Genomic DNA, 21,784 nt, shown 5'->3' on the forward strand with positions numbered 1-21,784 from the left:
GGTGTATAGGGAGAGGTATTAGCAGTAGAAAGAGGGAAAGGCTCATGGGTGTATATGAAGAGGTATAAGCAGAAGAGAGGGAAGTGCTCATGGGTGTATAAAGAAAGGTATACGCACTAGAGAGGGAAGTGCTCATGTGTTTATAGGGAGAGAATTAGCAGTAGAGAGGCAAATGCTAATGGATGTATAGGGAGAGGTATTAGCAGTAGAGAGGGAAGTGCTCCTGGGTGTATAGGAAGAGGTATTAGCAGTAGAGAGAGAAGTGCTTATGGGTCTACAGTATATAGAGAATATTAGCAGTAGAGAGAAGTGCTCATAGGTGTATAGGGAGATGTATTAGCAATAGAGAGGGTAGTGCTCATACAGTTTAAAGCCTTCCCGGTACTTCTGACCCACAAGCGCCATTCTGATTGGCTCAGCTTCCATAATAATTTAACCAATCATGGATACCTCACGGCAATACGCCATCTGCTTAATAATACACAGCTTCCTTCAAAACATGTTATGTCAATTCGTAACTTGCTGGCATTTCACAGTCTGGAGGAGGCACCAATCTGATTGGCTCACCCTCCATCGTACGCCCACCTATAATGTACATAGCGGGCATATACGTCAACAGTCTCTGAACCTCCCTCCATTGAATTCTATTCTGAAGTAGGCACATCTCTGATTGGCTAGCGGTGAACGCATTTTAGCCAGTCATAGATAACAGAATGCAATCTCCTGATTGGTCTAAATCCCATCACTCGAGAAAATCCTTGAATTCATATTTACCGCCCAATGGGGTTCTTCTAGAATATAAAGAACACGCTTGATTGGCCGTACATGCATTCCACAAGCTTTACTGATTGGTCGCCTCCCAGTATCACGTGACCATATATTTATATGCAAGAATCCTCCTGTACTCCAGCACGTAACGTCACACCTGGCCCGGAATGCTATTGGTTGCTCTCGTCACGGCGAAACCAAGCCTCGTTCTGAGAAAAAAAATCCCACACAGTCATCACGAGAAATATCTCCTTTTTGTCATTTTTATTTAATATATGTATTTTCCTTATATGTTGCACATCACATTACATGTTCCCTCCATATTAGCTTTACGTTATCTATATGACATTCACACAGATGACCATCTATGTAAACTTTGACCTTTTTTGGCGCCTCTCACATCTTTATTTATACTTGTGCCCGATACTACTACACCAGACAGCCTTCTCCTACAATTGAAAAAGGGAGAAGTTGCTCCCGAAACGCGTCTTGTACTCTGTCATACCCTGTCCTAAGTGTTTTTGTATCAATAAACTTGATACTTTTCACCTCTGGACTCCTTGTGAATTTGACCAGAATGAGCAGCGCCACCGCAAAGGTTTTTTTCCTGCCTGAATTCTCTTCATGAACTGCCGACCCGCTCTGAGGACATTGGCCCCGCACCTGCAGGCTGCAGCTCCTGTTCGCACATCTGTACCCCAACATGGAGGGGTTATATCCCTGAACCCAAGGTTCACCTAAAGTGAGCACATTACCACCCCAAGGCCATTGGGAACCCGATTTACCACACAGAATTACACGAGGCGCTGCCCTCCATTTTTTTCCCTATTTTCTCCATTTCCAATTTCCATGTTTACTACACTCAGAGTTAAATGATAAAATTCTAAATTTCAACTTTGACCTTGATTAGGTGTAGATCTGTTTAACTACACATCAGCTGGAATTACAGAGGACATGGCCACTATTTGGGGTCTTGACTTACTACCCTCCCAGGATCTGTTATCACTCAGTTTGGTTTTATCTCTATACAATCTTGGTCTGCAGTTGGCAATGCAGTAGTTTCTTATGGTGGAGGACACTAAATAATTAAACACATGTCTGGGCTGCCTGGTGATAAAAGATCATTGAGTTTAATTTGTATATATTATGCATTAAGTGGCCAGTTTATTATGACCATCTACTTAACCCCTTAAGGACGCAGCCCATTTTGGCTTTGAGAACACTGGAAATTGTTATATTTGTATTTATGTTTTTCCTCCTTGCCTTCTAAGAGCAATAACTGTAATATTTTTTTTTATCCACAGGGCCATATGAAGGCTTGTTTTTTGCGCTACAAATTGTACTTTGTAATGACACCTTTCATTTTACCATAAAATGTAGGGAACAACCAAATAAATATTATATTATGGTATACTTTTGCAACAATACGATTTATTATTGTACAGTGGTCCCTCAACATCGTTTGTCGAATCCATCGTATGAATCCATCGCCATCGTTTGTCGAATCCATCGTATGTTGAGGGATTCATGCAATGTAAAGTATAGGAAGCTGTACTCACCTGTCCCCGCCGCTCGAGATGGTGTCCCCGGGCCTCCGCTGGGCTCTCCGCTGTCTTCTCCGGTCCTCCGCCGTCTTCTCCGGTCCTCTACTGTCTTCTCCGGTCCTCTGCTGTCTTCTCCGGTCCTCTGCTTTCTTCCACAAGGCCTTATTGGGCCTGCGTAGCGACGTCATTACGCCGCTGCGTACGCCATTCCTATTGGATGATGTGCGCAGCAGCGTATTGACGTATTTGGAGAGGGCCGAGAAGACACCGGAAGACCAGCGCTGGACCTGGAGGGCACCCCGGAGCATCGTGGAGGGGTAAGTCATACTTACCGCACCACACGGGGAACATTAAGCTGCTATCCGGCAGCAGCTTAAGCATTTGGCGCTGCCGGATAGCACTTAATGCGATGGCCCCGACATAAAAAAGCATTGTATGTCGATGCTGACATCGACATGCGATGGCCTCTGAGAGGCCATCGTATGTCGATTTCATCATATGTCGGGGCCATCGTAGGTCGGGGGGTCACTGTACTACTTTCTTCCATATACAAGGCTATATGAGGGCTAATTTTTTGTGCGGTGCTAGTTTTTATCAGAAAAACTAAAATAGAGAAGAAAAAAATAACACAGCCGCACATCCACAGTTTGTATTTTGATCTTCTTGCTTCTCAGCATAAATTCAAACAGTAACAGGTTGTCAGTATACATTTTGATCAAAAAGAACAGGCCCACTCGCCACGTTAAGGCCACCTTATCAGAGTGGGTCCCTAACCCAACATTGGCGTAGCGCCGGTGCATTGCCGTGGAATGAGATTTGCCATAGAATGAGATGGTCCGCCTCCATCACATCCTATTGGCTCTCTCTTGTCACGTGACATATTTAAACGTCACGCATCGATGCGCACAGCAGTGTCAGTTTGGCTATCACAGGGAGAGGATCTCCACACCCTGTGATAGCTGAAGGTGTACGGAGCTCTCGTGGCCCGACAGAAGTTCACACATGTACGCAGCTCATACGGCTGCCTCATATACATTTACTGTTGATCCACAGCGCTATCGGGATCCCTATGCCCGATGGCGCTGTCATCAGGATCCCCACGCCCGCAGCTCTACACCCCGTCCCCCGCATCTCTACTCCCCGTCCCCCGCAGCTCTAGTCCCCGTCCCCCGCAGCTCTAGTCCCCGTCCCCCGCATCTCTACTCCCCGTCCCCCGCATCTCTACTCCCCGTCCCCCGCATCTCTACTCCCCGTCCCCCGCAGCTCTACTCCCCGTCCCTCCGTAGCTCTACTCCCCGTCCCGTTAACGCTCAGGGAGCGGGGAACAGAAAGTAGAGCATCGGGCGCAGGTAAAGTAGTACTGCGCATGCGCAGCACTACGCGAATAACTTAACCTGCGCCCGATGCTCTACTTTCTGTCCCCCGCTCCCTGAGCGTCAACGGGACGGGGAGTAGAGCTGCGGGGGGCGGAGGACGGGGAGTACAGCTGCGGGCGTGGGGCGCTCGCGGGGACGCACACTGATGACAGCGCCATCGGGCATAGGGATCCCGATAGCGCTGTGGATCAACAGTAAATGTATATGAGGCAGCCGTATGAGCTGCGTACATGTGTGAACTTCTGTCGGGCCACGAGAGCTCCGTACACCTTCAGCTATCACAGGGTGTGGAGATCCTCTCCCTGTGATAGCCAAACTGACACTGCTGTGCGCATCGATGCGTGACGTTTAAATATGTCACGTGACAAGAGAGAGCCAATAGGATGTGATGGAGGCGGACCATCTCATTCTATGGCAAATCTCATTCCACGGCAATGCACCGGCCACCACCACCGCAACACAAGGGGAGCGTCCCAGTGGCCAGGCAGCTAGTTTTTATCAGTACCACTTTTGCTTATATGTGACTTTTTGATCATTTTTAATTCCTTTTTCTTCTGGGATGCAATGTGACAAAAAATCTGCCATTTTGCTCTTTGGTTACGTTTACGCCACTCACCATTAGGGGTTTCATTAACATTATATTTTAATAGTTTGGACATTTTCGCACGTGGTGATATCAAATATCGTGTTTTATTTTTTTTATTTGTAAAATGGGAAAAGAGGGGAGTTAATTATTTTGTATTTGGGCGGGGGCTTATTCATTTTTATTGAAACTTTTTTAATTTATTTATATTTTTTTATTTTTTAAGTCCTATCATTTATAGCAATCTTTTGATTGCTACTACAGTTCAGTGCTGTGAATTGGCATAGCACTGATCAGTATAAGAAGGCAGACCATAGCAGAAGACCATCTGAGTGGCCCTGAAGGCAAGTGAGGTGGCCTCTGTCCGCCATTTTGACTCACTGCATCCTGGCGATTGCATGTGTTCTCTAGGGATTAATGGGGTTTTCCCACAAATGTAAGTTATTCCCTATTCTCAGGATAGAGAATAACTATCTGATCGCAGGGGGTCCAATGGGGTCCAAAGCTTCATAATTAATTTTTTTTTTACATTTTCTAAGAAAATCAACATATTTCCTGCCTTCTTACGCCAAACATTGATCTGATATCAGCAATGTCTATGTAATAACCACTTGTTATATACAATTTTACTGGTCACAATAAACTGGCCCATGAGAGTATTATACAATGATAAATAAAAGTGAATGAGTAATTATTGTCATATCTAATTGTCAAAGAAACTACGACTTATCAGCAACCAGTGGGTGACAACTAGAAAAACTTTACCTGATATGTGACACCAAAGGCTGTCCTGTGGACTGCGGATCTCCTCGGGCAGACCTGCGACACAGGTGTTGGGCCCCCTGAAAGACTGACTGTTATAGTTAATATGTTTGTGCACTTTACAAAATGTATAGGCTAACGGTGCCCTGGCGTCACAAAGTGATCAGGTATTCCTTGCACCCCGTGGCACCACAGATATACTATAGATCCTTTGGATAATGTAATGAACCAAGGGAGTGAACCCACTTGATGTCTTATAGACTTGGCTGCCTATGTTATTGTGACTATCCATTTTTTACCTTTAATCACTAAAAACAAGTATGACGAGCTTCTAGAATAGTTTCCAAAAGAAAGAGTTGACCAGAAGGTGAGACAGACCGGAACATACTAATAGTAAAATATAGATTTGTGACTGTGATCAGAGTCAAAGTCATGCGCAGCAGAAGGTCAAGACAAGCAGGATTTGTTCAAGGATGGTAGACAGGCACGAGTAAGACCAGATGGTATTGTTGATTCAAGTATGTTGAATCTCATATAAGAGACTGGCTTGACAAGGTCAGACAGGGCACCTGTCCAAATCATAAAGGAATATAATGACATTTGTTTGCTTAGACACCAGAGTGATGTCTGAGCCAAGGTATATAGGGGAAAATTATCTGGATCATCGACCAGTGTATCCGGATTTCCTGTGAGATTTGCCTAATAAGCATTGAAGGTGGAAGAAGGAAGAAAGAGTCAGTGCTGAGCAATGTCTTATAGTTGGAGAACAAAGGTAGCAATTTTTTAGGAAATGGAAGGTGCAAGTGGGTGAATGAAATGGATTACAGGTGGCACCAATACATACATAGATAACACAGGATATACCATTCACAATAGGTGATGGTTACAGCTCCCCTCCTCCACTCCCTGTTTAATGGCCTCTGCACAGATCACAGAGCATGGTTAGAAAACTCTCCCATAAAAGTCAATGAGTCGGCACTAGACTATTGATTCCTATGTCCACGAGGCTGCTGTAAAGCGCATCTCTAAACCCTATAAACAGAACGGAGCAGATGCTCAGGCAATATGGCTGCCCCCATAATAATGTATGAAAAATGAAAATCAGAAAGTAGAAGCAGATTAGAAGAGAGCAAACAAGTTTCAGTATCTAACCAAAAGGAAAAAAATCTAGGGTACAAATTCCCTTTAACCCTTTCCTGCCCCGGATGTATGAACATGTCCTAGCGAAGGTAGAGGTGTTTGGAAACAGATCCTGATGTGATCCCGATCTGTACATTGCGGTCATGTCTCAGATTTCTGAGCGGGCCGTCACTAATCAGCATAAGGAGGCTGTCTCGGAAGGTGGAGGCCGGCATTGTGGGGTGCTCAGTGGGGAGAAGCAGAGTTTAGAGGTGAAAGACAGGACTCTATTTAGGTTTAGATTGGAGGGGGTCACAACAGGTCAGAGAGAGGTCTTGTGTATAGGGGATACCTTTATCTAAAGTGGAGTATGTTTAAAGTTGGGTAAAGTGTCATTATTATTAACTTTTGATATGCCGTTGAGCCAGGTCCTATGACCCACTGCCATTGTGAGTAATAGCCACTAAAGTGTCAAATCCAACTAGCCGGAGATTTCAGCCGGCTATTAAAGGGGTACTCCCGTGGAAAACTTTTTTTTTTAAATCAACTGGTGCCAGAAAGTTAAACAGATTTGTAAATTGCTTCTATTAAAAAATCTTAATCCTTCCAGTACTTTTTAGGGGCTGTATACTACAGAAGAAATGTTTTTCTTTTTGGATTTCTCTGATGTCATGACCACAGTGCTCTCTGTTGACCTCTGCTGTCCATTTTTGGAACTGTCTAGAGCAGGAGAAAATCCCCATAGAAAACATACGCTGCTCTGGACAGTTCCTAAAATGGACAGCAGAGGTCAGCAGAGAGCACTGTGGTCGTGACATCAGAGAAATCCAAAAAGAAAAGCATTTCCTCTGTAGTATACAGCCCATAAAAGTTTTCCACGGGAGTACCCCTTTAACTCACAGTTGAAGCAGGTCTCATACCTGCCATCTTAACTTTTGATACATCTAGAAAACATGTCATAAGTTTATATAAATGACTCTAGGGCCCATTTACACTATGGAGTATCCACAGGAAAAATTCCGGAGAGGACATTGTGTGCAGGAATCAATAAGTGCTAGGACCCATTGACGGCAATGCAGTGCTAACAGAATTACACTGCAAAAATGAACATGTTTAATCTTTCTGCTGCATCCAGAATCTGGAACTTCTGCAGTGTGAATGGTGCAACAGAATCTCATTGAAAAAATGGAGAGGCTGCTGTCTGAGCGAAATTCCACTTGGAAATTCTGTAGTGTGAATAGGCCCTAATGATTTAAATGAGTTGTATAATCGCTTAGGCTATGTTCACACGGCAGAATTTCCGCATAGATCTCCGCATTGAAATCCGCATGGAAATCTGCATGTGTTTAAAGCCTATTCACTTTAATAGGATTCTGCAGTCCCATTCACACAGCAGAATTTTAGCTGGGGACGTTTCACAGCAAAAATTCTGCAATATAATTTATGTCTTATACTTTTGCAGAATTTGGCTGCAGAAGCCCATTAAAGTGAATGGGCCTTTTTTTTTGTCTCCGCTAAATGTGGATTTTGTGTGAATTTTGTCCATAATTTGCGCAGAATTTAACTTTTGCAAGGAATAAAGGCCCATTTTTTAACATGCACGGTGGGTTAATGTGGACATTTTGCATAGATTCCACAAATTATTGAAAGCTGCAGAATTCCGACCAAATGAATGCGGCCAGTGGAATTCATGAATCTATGTTGTGTGAATTTCATGAATTTCTGCTGTGTGAACATAGCCTTATTGGTGCAGTCTTATTTGCTTTTTCAGGACTTTTCCCCCATTTTTTTTTTTTCAATTAGTTTTTTTGTAGCCAATCATTTAGAGGTTTATGTAAAATCATTAAACATTACAAGATAATGGAAGGGTTAATAAAAGGATAAACTGTACTACCGTGTTTGTCCGAAAATAAGACCGGGTCTTATATTAATTTTAGTCACCAAAAACACACTAGGGCTTATTTTCAGGGTAGGGCTTATTTATTTACATGTGATGGGCGCAGCTCTGCCCCCCAACATCATCCCCCCCCCGCCAGTTTATCAGCCCAGCACTGCACCCCACATCGGGGGGCTAATCGTACCCTATGTCAACCGCGAGCGCAGCTTCTCTCCCCCTCTGCCAAATACTTCTAAACACTGGCCAATACCTTTGCGCCAAAAGAGCAGTTAAGTATTCCTGTGCCCGGGCTGCAAATATTAAAAAACAATCTTTAACTTACCTTCGACCTCCGTTCCCGCGTTGCTAAGGAACCGGCCTCATGGTCCCTCCGCTGTTCTTGCTGCGGTCCTGGGGATGGGAACGTCACAGAGCCTCCAGCCTATCACCCACCGGCCGCAGTGATGTCCCGCCTCTGCCGGCCGACTCCTTACATGACAATGCGCTCAGCCTATCATCGGCAGAGGCGGGACATCGCTGCGGCTGGTGATAGGCTGAAGGCTCTGTGACGTCACAACACCAGAAAGCAGCAAGAGCAGCAGAGAACAGTGAGGCCGATTCCTTAGCAACGCGGGAACGGAGGACGAAGGTAAATTAAAGGGGTATTCCAGGCAAAAACTTTTTTTTTTATATATATATATATCAACTGGCTCCGGAAAGTTAAACAGATTTGTAAATTACTTCTATTAAAAAAATCTTAATCCTTCCAATAGTTATTAGCTTCTGAAGTTTTATGTCTAACTGCTCAATGATGATGTCATGTCACGGGAGCTGTGCATGATGGGAGAATATCCCCATAGGAGCTAGACAGCTCCCGGGGCGTGAGTCATCAGAGAGCAGTTAGACAGAAAACAGCAACTCAACTTCAGAAGCTAATAACTATTGGAAGGATTAAGATTTTTTAATAGAAGTAATTTACAAATCTGTTTAACTTTCCGGAGCCAGTTTGATATATATAAAAAAGTTTTTGCCTGGAATACCCCTTTAAAGTTTGTTTTTTAATATTTGCAGCCCGGGAATTGCCTAGATCAGTGGTCTTCAACCTGCAGACCTCCAGATGTTGCAAAACTACAACTCCCAGCATGCCCGGACCGCCAACGGCTGTCCGGGCATGCTGGGAGTTGTAGTTTTACAACATCTGGAGGTCCGCAGATTGAAGACCACTGGCCTAGGTCTTATTTTCGGGGCAGGGCTTACATTGCAGCCCACCCTGATAATCCAGCTAGGGCTTATTTTCGGGGTAGGGTGTATTTTCGGGGAAACACGGTAGAGTCAGTAGTAAATAGCAGAAACCAAGCTCATGTGGTTGTGGTGTATATTTATATCTTAAACCAGATAAAAGAAAGGACTGAGACAAAATTGATCTGTACATTTATTTTATACGTGTGCTTTGACAAGGACATCTCTCGCCATTTATTTATTCATGTTTTGGCAATATCGGACTTTCACCTGAAACACTCGGAGCGTCAATGGAGTCTTGCATCCTAAAATAAATCAGAATACATTGGAAAAGTTGTGACGTTTCCCGTAGAGATGAGCAGATAGGAGAACGATGCTTCTGAGTAGACTGTTCTATGTAAATTCCTGTAATGGTTTGGATGAGTTACCAACTTTCAGCCACCTAAAGTATAAAATAGAAAAAAATTCCGATTAACATATTGGGCCTCATTTACTAAGAGTGTCGGGTTTTTATTAGTGGGAAATGAAGTTTCAGACTTGCAGGAATCCTCTCTATTCACTATGGGGAAAAGTCGGGAACATTTCCTGACCTGCTTTTTCTAGGTGGAAATTTCCGGCCATTTATCCACAGGATTTTCAGTGAATTCAATAGTAAATAAGTTGGGGTGGGGAAACCACGCCCCCTTTTGGCCAGCCACGCCCTTTTGTGACAGACCACGCCCCTTTTTCGGTTTTTCACGGTGCAATGTCGGGTTTGTCGGATCTTACTGGCGCAGATTTTCGCACACTGGCGCAGGCATGTCGCAGACACTCTGCGCCAAAATAACCCGACAAAAACTGGTCGGTTTCAGCTTAGTAAATGAGGCCCATTATGTCAGTAGATATGTAAAAGAGGCGGCACAACCGCAAGGATGCTGCAAATACAATGGCGCTCTATACTTTTTATAACACATACACTGTATGTAACAAGCAAATCTATTGTGGTGGAGCTGTGGGGACACAATACGGGTACAGGAAAACCTTCAGAACAACTAATAGCGAACAATAAAACCATGTGAACTGGGGTTATCATCATGTTTAGAGATGATCGAACTTACAGTAAATTCGTCACGAACTTCTCGGCTCGGCAGTTGATGACTTTTCCTGCATAAATTAGTTCAGCTTTCAGGTGCTCCGGTGGGATGGAAAAGGTGGATACAGTCCTAGGAGACTCTTTCCTAGGACTGTATCCACCTTTTCCAGCCCACCGGAGCACCTGAAGGCTGAACTAATTTATGCAGGATAAGTCATCAACTGCCGAGCCGAGAAGTTCGTGACGAATCGAATTTACTGTAAGTTCGCTCATCTCTAATCATGTTATAAAGCGGATGAAGCTGATATATCATTTTTCGGATAAAGTTCCAGAATAACTTGTTATTTATTCATGTAAATCTCTGTTCTTTCTTTGCTATGTAGTCAAGTGGGCGGTGCTAATCAGTGACCGACAGTTATCTGTACAGTGATCCCTCAACTTACAATGGCCTCAACATACAATAGTTTCAACATACAATGGTCTTTTCTGGACCATTGTAACTTGAAACCAGACTCAACATACAATGTACGGACAATCCAGGCCAGAAGAACTGACCAATTAGAATGGACATTCACAACAGTACTACTGAAGTGCATGCACTGACTGTCTGGTAGCACCTCCCTACAATACAGGGAGGTACTACATGTTCTGTATTACTCTTTACCTGTGCCTTTAGCTCTTTAGCTGCTCCTTTGGACATAGGTAAGGGCAGCTATATTTTGCATGTACTGTACAGGACCCTGAAGAAGCTCCTGTCCTCTATATAGATCAAACTTTCCCAACCAGGGTGCCTCCAGCGGTTGCAAGACTACAACTCCCAGCATGCCTGGACAGCCTTTGGCTGTCCAGGCATGCTGGGAGTTGTAGTTTTGCAACTGCTGGAGGCACCGTGGATGGGAAACACTGACATAGACAGTGATTTACAGCTTCCAGCAGCTCTTTCTTTCTTTTATATGTAAGTATTTGCTTTATCTATATTAGTTATCTACTTATTTCTATTTAATCCTCACATTATCTTATCTTTGGATGACGTTTTGGTGGCTTCAGAACCAATTGCCAGGTTTCCATAGAGTTATGGTCTCAACATACAATGGTTTCAACATACAATGGCCTTCCTGGAACCAATTAATATTGTAACTTGAGGGACCACTGTATAAGTGTGCATATAGCTCGAACTGTTAGTCACTGAGTAGGACCGCTCACTTAAAGGGGTATTCTGGCTTTATACATCTTATCCCCTATCCAAAGGATAGGGGATAAGACGTATGATCGCAGGGGTCCCGCCACTGGGGATCCCTGCGATCTCAGTGCAGCCCCCGGCATTCTGTGCCGGGCGCTGCCTCCGAGATATCACATCACGATCAAGTCCCCTAGTGATGTCACATACCGCTCCTCCATTCATGTCTATGGGAGGGGGCGTGATGGCCATCACGCCCCCTGCCATAGACATGAATGGAGGAGGTGCACAGGGACCCCTGCGATCATACATCTTATCCCCTATCCTTAGGATAGGGATAAGATGTATAAAGCCGGAATACCCCCTTTAAAGCTCAGAATAAGCAGAGATTTAGATTAATACATTTTATGGATATATTCACACATATAGTTTTTTGCACATATTTGTTACGTAGGACTTGAAGCTGCAGATTTATAGCTGTGTTCAGTCATTTAGTTTACATCGAACTCTGCAGCATAAAATCTGCAGCTTCAAATCCTGCACATTTAATAATTGATGCACAGGATTTGTAGCTGTGTTCAGTTATTTAGTTTAAAGGGTACCTCTCATCAAATAAACTTTTGATATATTTTAGATTAATGAATGTTGAATAACTTTCCAATAGCATGTTAATGAAAAATATGCTTCTTTCTATTGTATTTTTCCCGATCAGTCCTGTCAGCAAGCATTTCTGACTCATGCTGGAGTCCTAAACACTCAGAGCTGCCAGCCTGCTTTGTTCACAGCCAAACAGGCTGTGAACAAAGCAGGCTGGCAGCTCTGAGTGTTCTCCTTTGTGAACAAAGCAGACTGGCAGCTCGTAGTGTTTAGGACTCCAGCATGAGTCTGAAATGCTTGCTGCCAGGACTGGTAGGGAGACCCCTAGTGGTCATTTCTTCAAAGTGGAAAATTAAATAGAAAGAAGCATATTTTTTAATAACATGCAATTGTAAAGTTATTCCGCATACATTAATCTATAATATATCAAAAGTTTTTTTGATGAGAGGTACCCTTTAAACTGCTGCACATCATATATGCACAGAATACTGTACATGTACAATAAATAGACCCTAAAAGAAAAGTTATTCTGGAATGCTTGCTATAAAACTATCTATCAATATGCTCAGCTCTTCCTGCTCTATCATATGCCACCTGCAGATCATATGCCGCCTGCATACATATATCTAGTCCAAAATTTTACTTTAGTTCTGTTCAAGATGGAGCCTTCTATATGCAAGTCACTGTCTTGTTTCAGTTGCAAGTTCCCTAATCTAAGATAGATCCTGGTCTTGTGTACGTTGGTCACAAAACTGTATGGAGTTTGATGGATTTTGCCCGAAGGGTCTTCTCCAGTCCATGCTGTGAAGGTAAAGTGCTCAAGTCTTCAGCTCCATGAAGAAGTATTGTCTTAACCAGAGGAGAATAAGCTGAACAAGGGTCCCTCTGCACACACTAAACTCTTCAGGTCATAGTTAGTATTGTGTGGCTCAAACAACACGTGACAGAAGTTTTCTGAGCAAGACCTACATACTGGGTAATGCACCGCAAAAATCCATAAGTAAATAGTATCAGTGTCTGCACCACAGAGAGCCAACCAGAAAGCCCTGGAGGGGAAAGAATTGGATGGGAGGGGCCCCATGACAGAGGGATTCTCTTAGGCAGTGAAGGGGTTAACAGGCAGGCTAGGTCAGGTGGAAGGGGGAGGAGTTACAGGGGGAATATGAGGTCAGGGCGGAAGGGGAGGGGCCAGTTGGCCAGAAAGGCAGTTTCTGCACACACGCCCTGTATGGGGTCTGTCTTGTTTGTTGCAGCAGCGGGGTCAGGAAGGGCATCTGGAGGCACCTGTGGTTATCATGGTGGTGTTAGAATAGAGTGTAGCATGAGCCCCTGGATGGGCTTTGGGCCTCCGGATACCGATGCTCCTGGTGGTAACGCACGGTTAGGAGTAAGTAGGGAGGCCCAATACTTGGATGATGGTGGAGAAAAAGAAATGGTACCTACATGTTCTTCTCCTGCTCTCTCTTGTGTCAAGTCTTCTTTTAGGGGAAGTGGGTAGGGTGGGATGGGAGTTGGTCTTAGGGCCAGCAGTAGAATATCCCCCAGTCATGTGTAGACCTTCCATAGTAATGCATATTTGATTGTTTCATGGCTGTATCTTTTATGCACATTAGGTCATTTACTGATTTTCCACTCAGTATAACTGTGGTAAAAATGTCCTAATTTTTATTGTGCTTTTTAAAAATAGTGGTAAAATTGCGTTTGTGTCGTTTTTGTCGGGGTATTCCAGGCAAAAAAATGTTTTATATATCAACTGGCTCCGGAAAGTTAAACAGATTTGTAAATTACTTCTATTAAAAAATCTTAATCCTTCCAATAGTTATTAGCTTCTGAAGTTTTCTGTCTAACTGCTCAATGATGATGTCACGTCATGGGAGCTGTGCATGATGGGAGAATATCCCCATAGGAACTGCACAGCTCCCGGGACGTGAGTCATCAGAAAGCAGTTAGACAGAAAACAGCAACTCAACTTCAGAAGCTAATAACTATTGGAAGGATTAAGATTATTTAATAGAAGTAATTTACAAATCTGTTTAACTTTCCGGAGCCAGTTGATATATAAAAAAAAAGTTTTTGCCTGGAATACCCCTTTAATGATGTGCCCAGTGTAAATACAGCCTGAGAATGTGACAGATTTATGGAAGAGCCTGATCCACTGTGATAAGCCTGGCACATCTGTAGAATGTCTAGTTAAAGGGGTTGTGCGCTGCCCTGCCTTTCGGAGCTCCGCTCGCAGCGTCCGGAAGTTCATTACTCCGAACGCTGTGTGGAGGCTTCCGTGTTCGCGGGCGCCCCCTCGTGACGTCACGCCCGGCCCTTCCCATAGACTTTCGTTGAGGGGGCGGGCGTGACGTCACGAGGGGCCGGGAGTGACGTCACGAGGGGGCGCCCGCGAACCCTGTCTAAGAATAAGATTAAATCAGAATGAAATCAGAGCTATTGTACACTTATTTTTTTCTTATAACCACTTTTAGTCTATGGACAGTTCCAATAACTCTTTTATATCATCAACTATCACATCCATTTCTTACTTACTTTTCTGGTTATAAACGATCATCAAAGACGCCATCATCCTCCACCTGCGGATCTTCTTCTTTCAGCTCTAAACCACAGAAAAGTCTTTGAGTGATTATCTGCTCCGGAATCCATTCTTGTATAATGAGTTTATGCTCAGGAACAATAATATATGATGCCGCAGCCAAGGTTAACAAGGTTAAAGGGGTTTCCAGTTTCCTCTGTATAAAGGTTATTGACAGCATAGGGAAACTTTTGCAGCTTTCTAATATAGGGCTGGATTTACATGCTGCATTTATATAAAATGTTTATGTTATGTTTTCAGTTCTTAAAGGGGTACTCCGGCCCTGAGACATCTTTTATCCCTATACAAAGGATAGGGGATAAGATGTCTCACCGCGAGGGTCCCCCCGCCCCTGCTATGCAAGTCTAAGGGAGGGGGCGTGACGGCCGTCACGCCCCCTCCCATAGACTTGCATAGCGGGGGATGACGTCACATGGGGGTGGAGTCGTGACGTCACCATACTCCGGCCCCGTGGTCGCCACCCGGCTGTTTGTGAGCTGGCACTGCTGCATGCCGCTCAAACAGGTGGGTGGCGAATACAAGATTGCGGGGGTCCCCAGCGGCCGGACCTCCGCAGTGAGACATCTTATCCCCTATCCTTTGTATAGGGGATAAGATGTCTCAGGGGCGGAGTACCCCTTTAAAGGAGTACTCCGCCCCTCTTATCCCCTATCCAAAAGATAGGAGATTAGATGTCTGATCATGGGGAGGCTCAGCTGCTGGGACCCCCCACAATCTCCAGGCCGGCAACGCAGCATTCTGATCATGGAAGCTTGGAGCTTCCGTGATGGTGACGTCACACAACACCCCCTCCATTCATGTCCAGCTTGATGGTTAGTACATAGCCGTCACGCCTCCTCCCATAGACATGAATGGAGGGGGCATGATGGCTGTGGTTACCAGTCTTCCGGCACGGAGCAGAGTTAGCTCAGTGCACCGGATGACTGGGGTATCGCACCGGAGATCATGGGTGGTCCTTTGGATAAGGGTGTAAGATGTTTGGGGGCAGAGTACCCCTTTAATAAAGCAGCATCTAGATTTTTGCAGCAAGGTTACTACACACGAACATTCTGCCCATTTGAATAATTACACGGGCGTTTGGAAATGCACCATCTCATAGACAGTAATGCATTTTCGAGTCCAGACACCGGAATCAGGATTTCCGCGGCAGAGTAATCTGCCGCAGAAATACTGCAGTGTGCGCAGCACAACAGAATTCTGTTGAAATAACTGCTGCAGCAAAATGTCCGTGCGGAACATTCCTCTGGAATTTTACCAAGTGAACATAGCCTAAGTGGGAATTCACATCACAGATTCATCTTAAAAAAGAGACAAATGGACTTCAAAGGTGCCTGATGAAGCCTGATGAAGCCGCGCATGTGCATTGAAACGCGTTGTATTTTAATAAACCTTTTATACTCACCTGATGTGCCTGTTCCGAGTCAGCGCCGCAAAAGACTCACCGCACCTTTGAAGTCCATTTGTCTCTATCTACTTGGTTGGGAGGCTGCAGACCGGGCTCTAACAATCCTTACACGCTGTCCATTGTTGTGTGTGAGCTCACACAACCACCTGGGGTAAGAGACTTTAAAAAGAATCCTTCTACCAATACCTACCCAGTCGGTTTTACGCTATGGAGCGCTCTTTTATATTTTTAGTCATCTTAAAAAAGACTGTCACGCTGGGGCGCTTTGAGCCTAGAAAGGGAGGTGGAGCGTGCTGCGAATACAAGCTGCTGGGCAAGACATGCAGGATAATAAGAGCCGTACACAGCTTCTGGGGGGGGGGTTGAGTATACTGGTATACAGTTTGAGTTTTTAAAACACAAGAATATTACAATATTAAATAGATTTGGGCATGGGACTTATTTAGCTGTTAATTATTCTCACTGGAATACTCCTTTAGAATGAGGTCACAAGTCGAACATCCGAAGAGATTTTTCCACAGCTAAAATCCTGCAGTATAAATTCTGCAAGCAGAACCCTTTGAATTCTGTGGATGGCAACATAATCCGCTGTGGATTTTCTGCTGCGGATGTGATGCGTGTGACCCTCCCCTAAATGAAGGGATACCAGTGGCATAAAATGATATGGGTTAGGTATGGTGAACTACCTGCCGGTAAAGAGGATCTCTTGAACGATCTTGGAAGAGTGAAGGAAAAATGTCGCCCCTGGTGAGAACTTTCCCGCTTCTCATTGACACTTTTAGTTCTTTTCTTGCACTCTACAGCGAGACGATCCTTACAGTGCTTGTGACAAGTGACCCCACAGGCTGCAAAAGAAAGGAATCACAGGAGTAGATTAGTGTTTTCTTTTGCTAGGCTGCAAACTATTAAGTCACAAACACCCACAAACTCATACCATATCTCTGGATCTGTCGGCCAATGATTAACATAGGAATAAGATGCTCTGTATCCCAATATGACACTATATATGCAGATGAGACACTGTCGAACTTAAAGAGTACCTGTCATATCCCACAAAAAAACAAAATTTTATATATTGCTCAGTACCTAATCCTGATCATGAATTTATAATTTGTATGTGTCTATCACCTATATTTCTTTCACAAATACATTCTCTCTCTTGCTCACTTGGTTTGTCAATCTGTGCTCTGGAGGGGGCGTGTTCTCACTCTGCATGACTCATGTTCCTCCCTGAGTCTGCTGTACTGTGCTGGATCTATTTATCCAAACACTGCAGGCTGCTCTGTAAACCCCTCCTCTTGGATTTTATGCTGCAGTCTGATATGACAGGAGTGAGCACAGAGGAGTGCTAGCCCACCCTCACTTACTGGACTTTGTCTCAGGCTCTGCTTCAGCTTGGACAAAGATTGTGTTGCAGCCAGAAATGATTATGTTCTGGACAGTATAGGAACCCCTAGTGGAGTTTTTCGTATAAGCCATTATTTATCTACAAAAAGGAAATAAATATGTTTTTAAAAAGTATATAAAAAAAAAAGGTTAATGTTTTGCAAAGATGTACAACATATAAAAACTTTTTATATCTGATATTGTCCAGTGATAGGGGTATTCCCATAATGGAATTTACCTATCTTCCCTGCAGTGTTCCCAATGAGGGACGGCCTGATAGACGGATCAGGCAAGCATTTGAATGGTGACATTAACCATTACCCCTCCAATTAAGGTCTATGGAGAAAGGATGGGACCTGAAGAGCACTTCATGACACAGGCACACTAGCTCCGGCCAGGAACACAAGACGGGGCTCTGCACAAGCGCTTCTATCACTGCAAGTTAGCAGCGATGGTCAAAACTCCAGGCAACCAGCAGAAAAAAAGGAAGATGGACTGAGAAAAACTACAGGAGCAGATAAATAGGTTTTTTATTTTTTGAAAAATGTACATCTAAACACTAATATGGGAATACCCCTTTAACAATATACAGTACGGTGCACCTTAGGTAACAATACCAGTCAGGATTTGTTCGTATATTATCATCATAATAAACTCACAATATGAAATAGTCCTAAAAAAAAACCTCTGGGATAGGTCGCAGTAGTAAGTGGGGTTAGAGGTTAGACTTTCATAAGGTTTGTACCGCCAGAAGACACAAATGTCTACTAAAGGTGCTTTATTTTATCTGTGATGCATTGGAGCAATAACAAATTGTTGTGTATGTTGACGTTCCTGACACAAATCTGATTTCTAGAAAGTACAGACCCAAAGCATGGGGCTACACTACTGAGGAATTTTGATGACAAGCCCAGATGAGATTTTTGTCAGGTGCAGCGTTCTCATCCTATGTTAATGGGGTTACCCAGCATAAGGTGACTTAAAGGGGTACTCCACTGCTCAGCGTTTGAAACAAACTGTTCAGAACGGTGGAGCCTGACGTCATAGCCCTGCCCCCTCATTATGTCACGCCTGTCCCCTCAATGCAAGTCTATGGGAGGGGGCATGATGGCTAGTTTTCCCAAGTGAAAACCAATATGGACTAAACCCCTTTGTAAAAACTAGAAATTACTGCTTTTCCCTAGTGAAAACTAGTTTTGACCAAACGTCTTTGTAAAAACTGCTTTTCCCTAGTTCCCTAATTTTTTCTGAACACTTTTGTTTAAACTAGAATGTTACTGCTAAGACAAAAAGCTAGTGTTGTCTTCTATATGTTATACCAAATACTGTTATATCCTCAACAAATGCTACATCATAGAAATGTTTTCAATTCTTTATTAACACTTAATTACGTTTTCACTGATTTGTTTCACTCAAACAGGTTTCCCTAGTTAAAACTTGTTTTAACCCCTTAAGGACCGGAGGTTTTTCCGTTTTTGCATTTTCGTTTTTTGCTCCTTGCCTTTAAAAAATCATAACTCTTTCAAATTTACACCTAAAAATCCATATGATGGCTTATTTTTTGCGCCACCAATTCTACTTTGTAATGACGTCAGTCATTTTGCCCAAAAATCTATGGTGAAGCGGGAAAAAAAATCATTGTGCGACAAAATTGAAAAAAAAAACGCTGTTTTGTAACTTTTGGGGGCTTCCGTTTCTACGTAGTACATTTTTCGGTAAAAATGACACCTGATATGTATTCTGTAGGTCCATACGATTAAAATGATACCCTACTTATATAGGTTTGATTTTGTCGGACTTCTGTAAAAAATCATAACTACATGCAGGAAAATTAATACGTTTAAAATTGTCATCTTCTGACCCCTATAACTTTTTTATTTTTCCGTGTATGGGGCGGTATGAGGGCTCATTTTTTGCGCCGTGATCTGAAGTTTTTAACGGTACCATTTTTGCATTGATAGGACTTATTGATCACTTTTTATTCATTTTTAAATGATATAAAAAGTGACCAAAAATTCACTATTTTGGACTTTGGAATTTTTTTGCGCGCACGCCATTGACCGAGCGGTTTAATTAATGATATATTTTTATAATTCGGACATTTCCGCACGCGGTGATACCACATATGTTTATTTTAATTTTTATTTACACTGTGTTTTTTTTTTTTATTGGAAAAGGGGGGTGATTCAAACTTTTAATAGGGGAGGAGTTAAATGATCTTTATTCACTTTTTTTTTTCACTTTTTTTGTGCAGTGTTATAGGTCCCATAGGGACCTATAACACTGCACACACTGATCTTCTATGTTGATCACTGGTTTCTCATAAGAAACCAGTGATCAGCGATTCTGCCGCATGACTGCTCATGCCTGGATCTCAGGCACTGAGCAGTCATTCGGCGATCGGACAGCGAGGAGGCAGGAAGGGGCCCTCCCGCTGTCCTGTCAGCTGTTCGGGATGCCGCGATTAGCCGCGGCTATCCCGAACAGCCCGACTGAGCTAGCCGGGAACTTTCACTTTCACTTTTAGCCGCGCGGCTCAGCTTTGAGCGCGCGGCTAAAGGGTTAATAGCGCGCGGCGCCGCGATCGGCGCTGCGCGCTATTAGAGGCGGGTCCCGGCTTCACTATGACGCCGGGCCCGCCATGATATGACGCGGGGTTACTGTGTAACCCCGCGTTATATCAGAAGAGCAGGACCAAGGACGTACCGGTACGTCCTTGGTCCTTAAGGGGTTAAAGGGGTACTTTATTGGAAAACTATTTTTCATATCAACTGGCTCCAGAAAGTTATACAGATTTGTAATTCTCTTCTATTAAAAAAAAAATAATTTTTAATCCTTGCAGTACTTATCAGATGCTCTATGCTCCAGAGGAAGTTTAGCATTTTTTTTTCAGTCTGACCACAGTGCTCCCTGCTGCCTCCTCTGTCCATGTCAGAAACTGTTCAGAGTAGGAGCAAATCCCCATAGCAAACCTCTCCTGCTCTGGGCAGTTCCTTATATGGACAGAGGTGTCAGCAGAGAGCACTGTGGTCAAACTGAAAAAAATTAATCACTTCCTCTGGCGCATATAGAAGCTGACAACTACTGGAAGGATTCATATTTTAAATAGAAGTAATTTACAAATCTGTTTAACTTTCTGGCACCAGTTGATTTGAAACCCCCCCAAAAATGTACTCCTTTAAAGGAAAATTGTCAGCCTGTTCACCCACACTAAACCCACACTAGACTGTGCTATAGTGTGGGTGAACAGAAGTCCCAGGAGGGGTCACTTACTTAAATATGTCCAAATATGTTTTTTTTCCTGAAATCGTGGCATTTTTCTCCCATACAAGTCTAACGCCAAGAAAAACAACATGTGGGTTTTAACTTTGGTGTTTTTTCAGACGGTTTTTATTCTTTTTTGGACTTTAGCGATCCAAAAAAGTGATGGAGATACCTTTTTTAATAACATTTTGTAGGGTACAATAAAAAAAATATTTAAAAAGATACAGTAGTGATGGAATTTTTTTTATTTTTATCTTAATTATACATTTTTTTTTAAATTAATTTTTAAACAGGGATCAATTTATGTGGGCGGGCAGGGCACTAAAAATGTAGCGACAATAATAAAAATGTAGTGTGTGTGTGTTTTTCACTTTTTTTTCTTCCATTTGTTAGGTAGTACTACTACTCCTAGCATGGAACACACTGATTCATGATGGGAGTAGTAGTACCTGTACTAGTTGACAGATCACCCGTGTCACTTCTGACACCCACTATGATCCTCCTTTATAATGTTTAGATGTGGGCGGCCACTCTTCTATGGTCCCCTTCACTGACATACATAAACACTTATTAATATTTCCCACAGAGAGTTGTGATTGGCTGGAACCATCTGGCCAATCACAGCTCTATGCGGTAAATATGAATAGGTGTATATATATGTCAGTGCAGAGGACCATAGAAGAGTGGCCGACTGCATCTATACATTATACAGGAGGATCGCAGCGGGTGTCAGAAGTTACACTCGCTGCTATCTGTCTATTAATACAGGTAGTACAGCTCCCAGCATGGAGCAGAGTGTGCTCCATGTTGGGAGCAGTAGTACCTGCAGTTAAGGACAGATCACATCGTGTGTCACTCTTGACACCCGCTGCGATCATCCTTCCTCCCTGAGATGCTGAACCAAATACAGTGTAAAGTATAGGACAGTAATCTTCAACCTGTGGACCTTCAGATGTTGCAAAACTACAACTCCCAGAATGCTGGGAGTTGTATTTTTGCAACATCTGGAGGTCCGCA

General features: G+C 43.4%; 1 protein-coding gene and 1 long non-coding RNA gene across 10 annotated transcripts in view; both read right to left on the reverse strand.

Annotated features, from left to right (window-relative positions):
• Nucleotides 1-845: 845 nt before the first annotated feature.
• Nucleotides 846-8,479, reverse strand: LOC130275500 (uncharacterized). Its single transcript, XR_008844801.1, has 3 exons — nt 8,372-8,479; nt 5,037-5,125; nt 846-977 (listed from the first exon to the last, which is right to left on the reverse strand). It is a non-coding gene; the product is annotated as an uncharacterized LOC130275500 (long non-coding RNA).
• A 975-nt stretch (nt 8,480-9,454) lies between these two features.
• RASGRP2 (RAS guanyl releasing protein 2) overlaps nt 9,455-21,784 on the reverse strand; it is a 179,143-nt gene continuing 166,813 nt past the window's right edge. For all 9 annotated transcript variants that reach the window (XM_056527439.1, XM_056527436.1, XM_056527433.1 and 6 more), the window contains exons 15-17: nt 16,804-16,962; nt 14,649-14,715; nt 9,455-9,709 (exon numbers count right to left, since the gene is read on the reverse strand). In XM_056527439.1, coding sequence (XP_056383414.1) covers nt 14,657-14,715; nt 16,804-16,962 — 218 coding nt within the window. In that variant the 3' untranslated portion in view covers nt 9,455-9,709; nt 14,649-14,656. The remainder of the gene's footprint in view (nt 9,710-14,648; nt 14,716-16,803; nt 16,963-21,784) is intronic.

The sequence above is a fragment of the Hyla sarda genome, chromosome 6 (assembly GCF_029499605.1).
Source record: "Hyla sarda isolate aHylSar1 chromosome 6, aHylSar1.hap1, whole genome shotgun sequence".
Taxonomy (NCBI): domain Eukaryota; kingdom Metazoa; phylum Chordata; class Amphibia; order Anura; family Hylidae; genus Hyla; species Hyla sarda.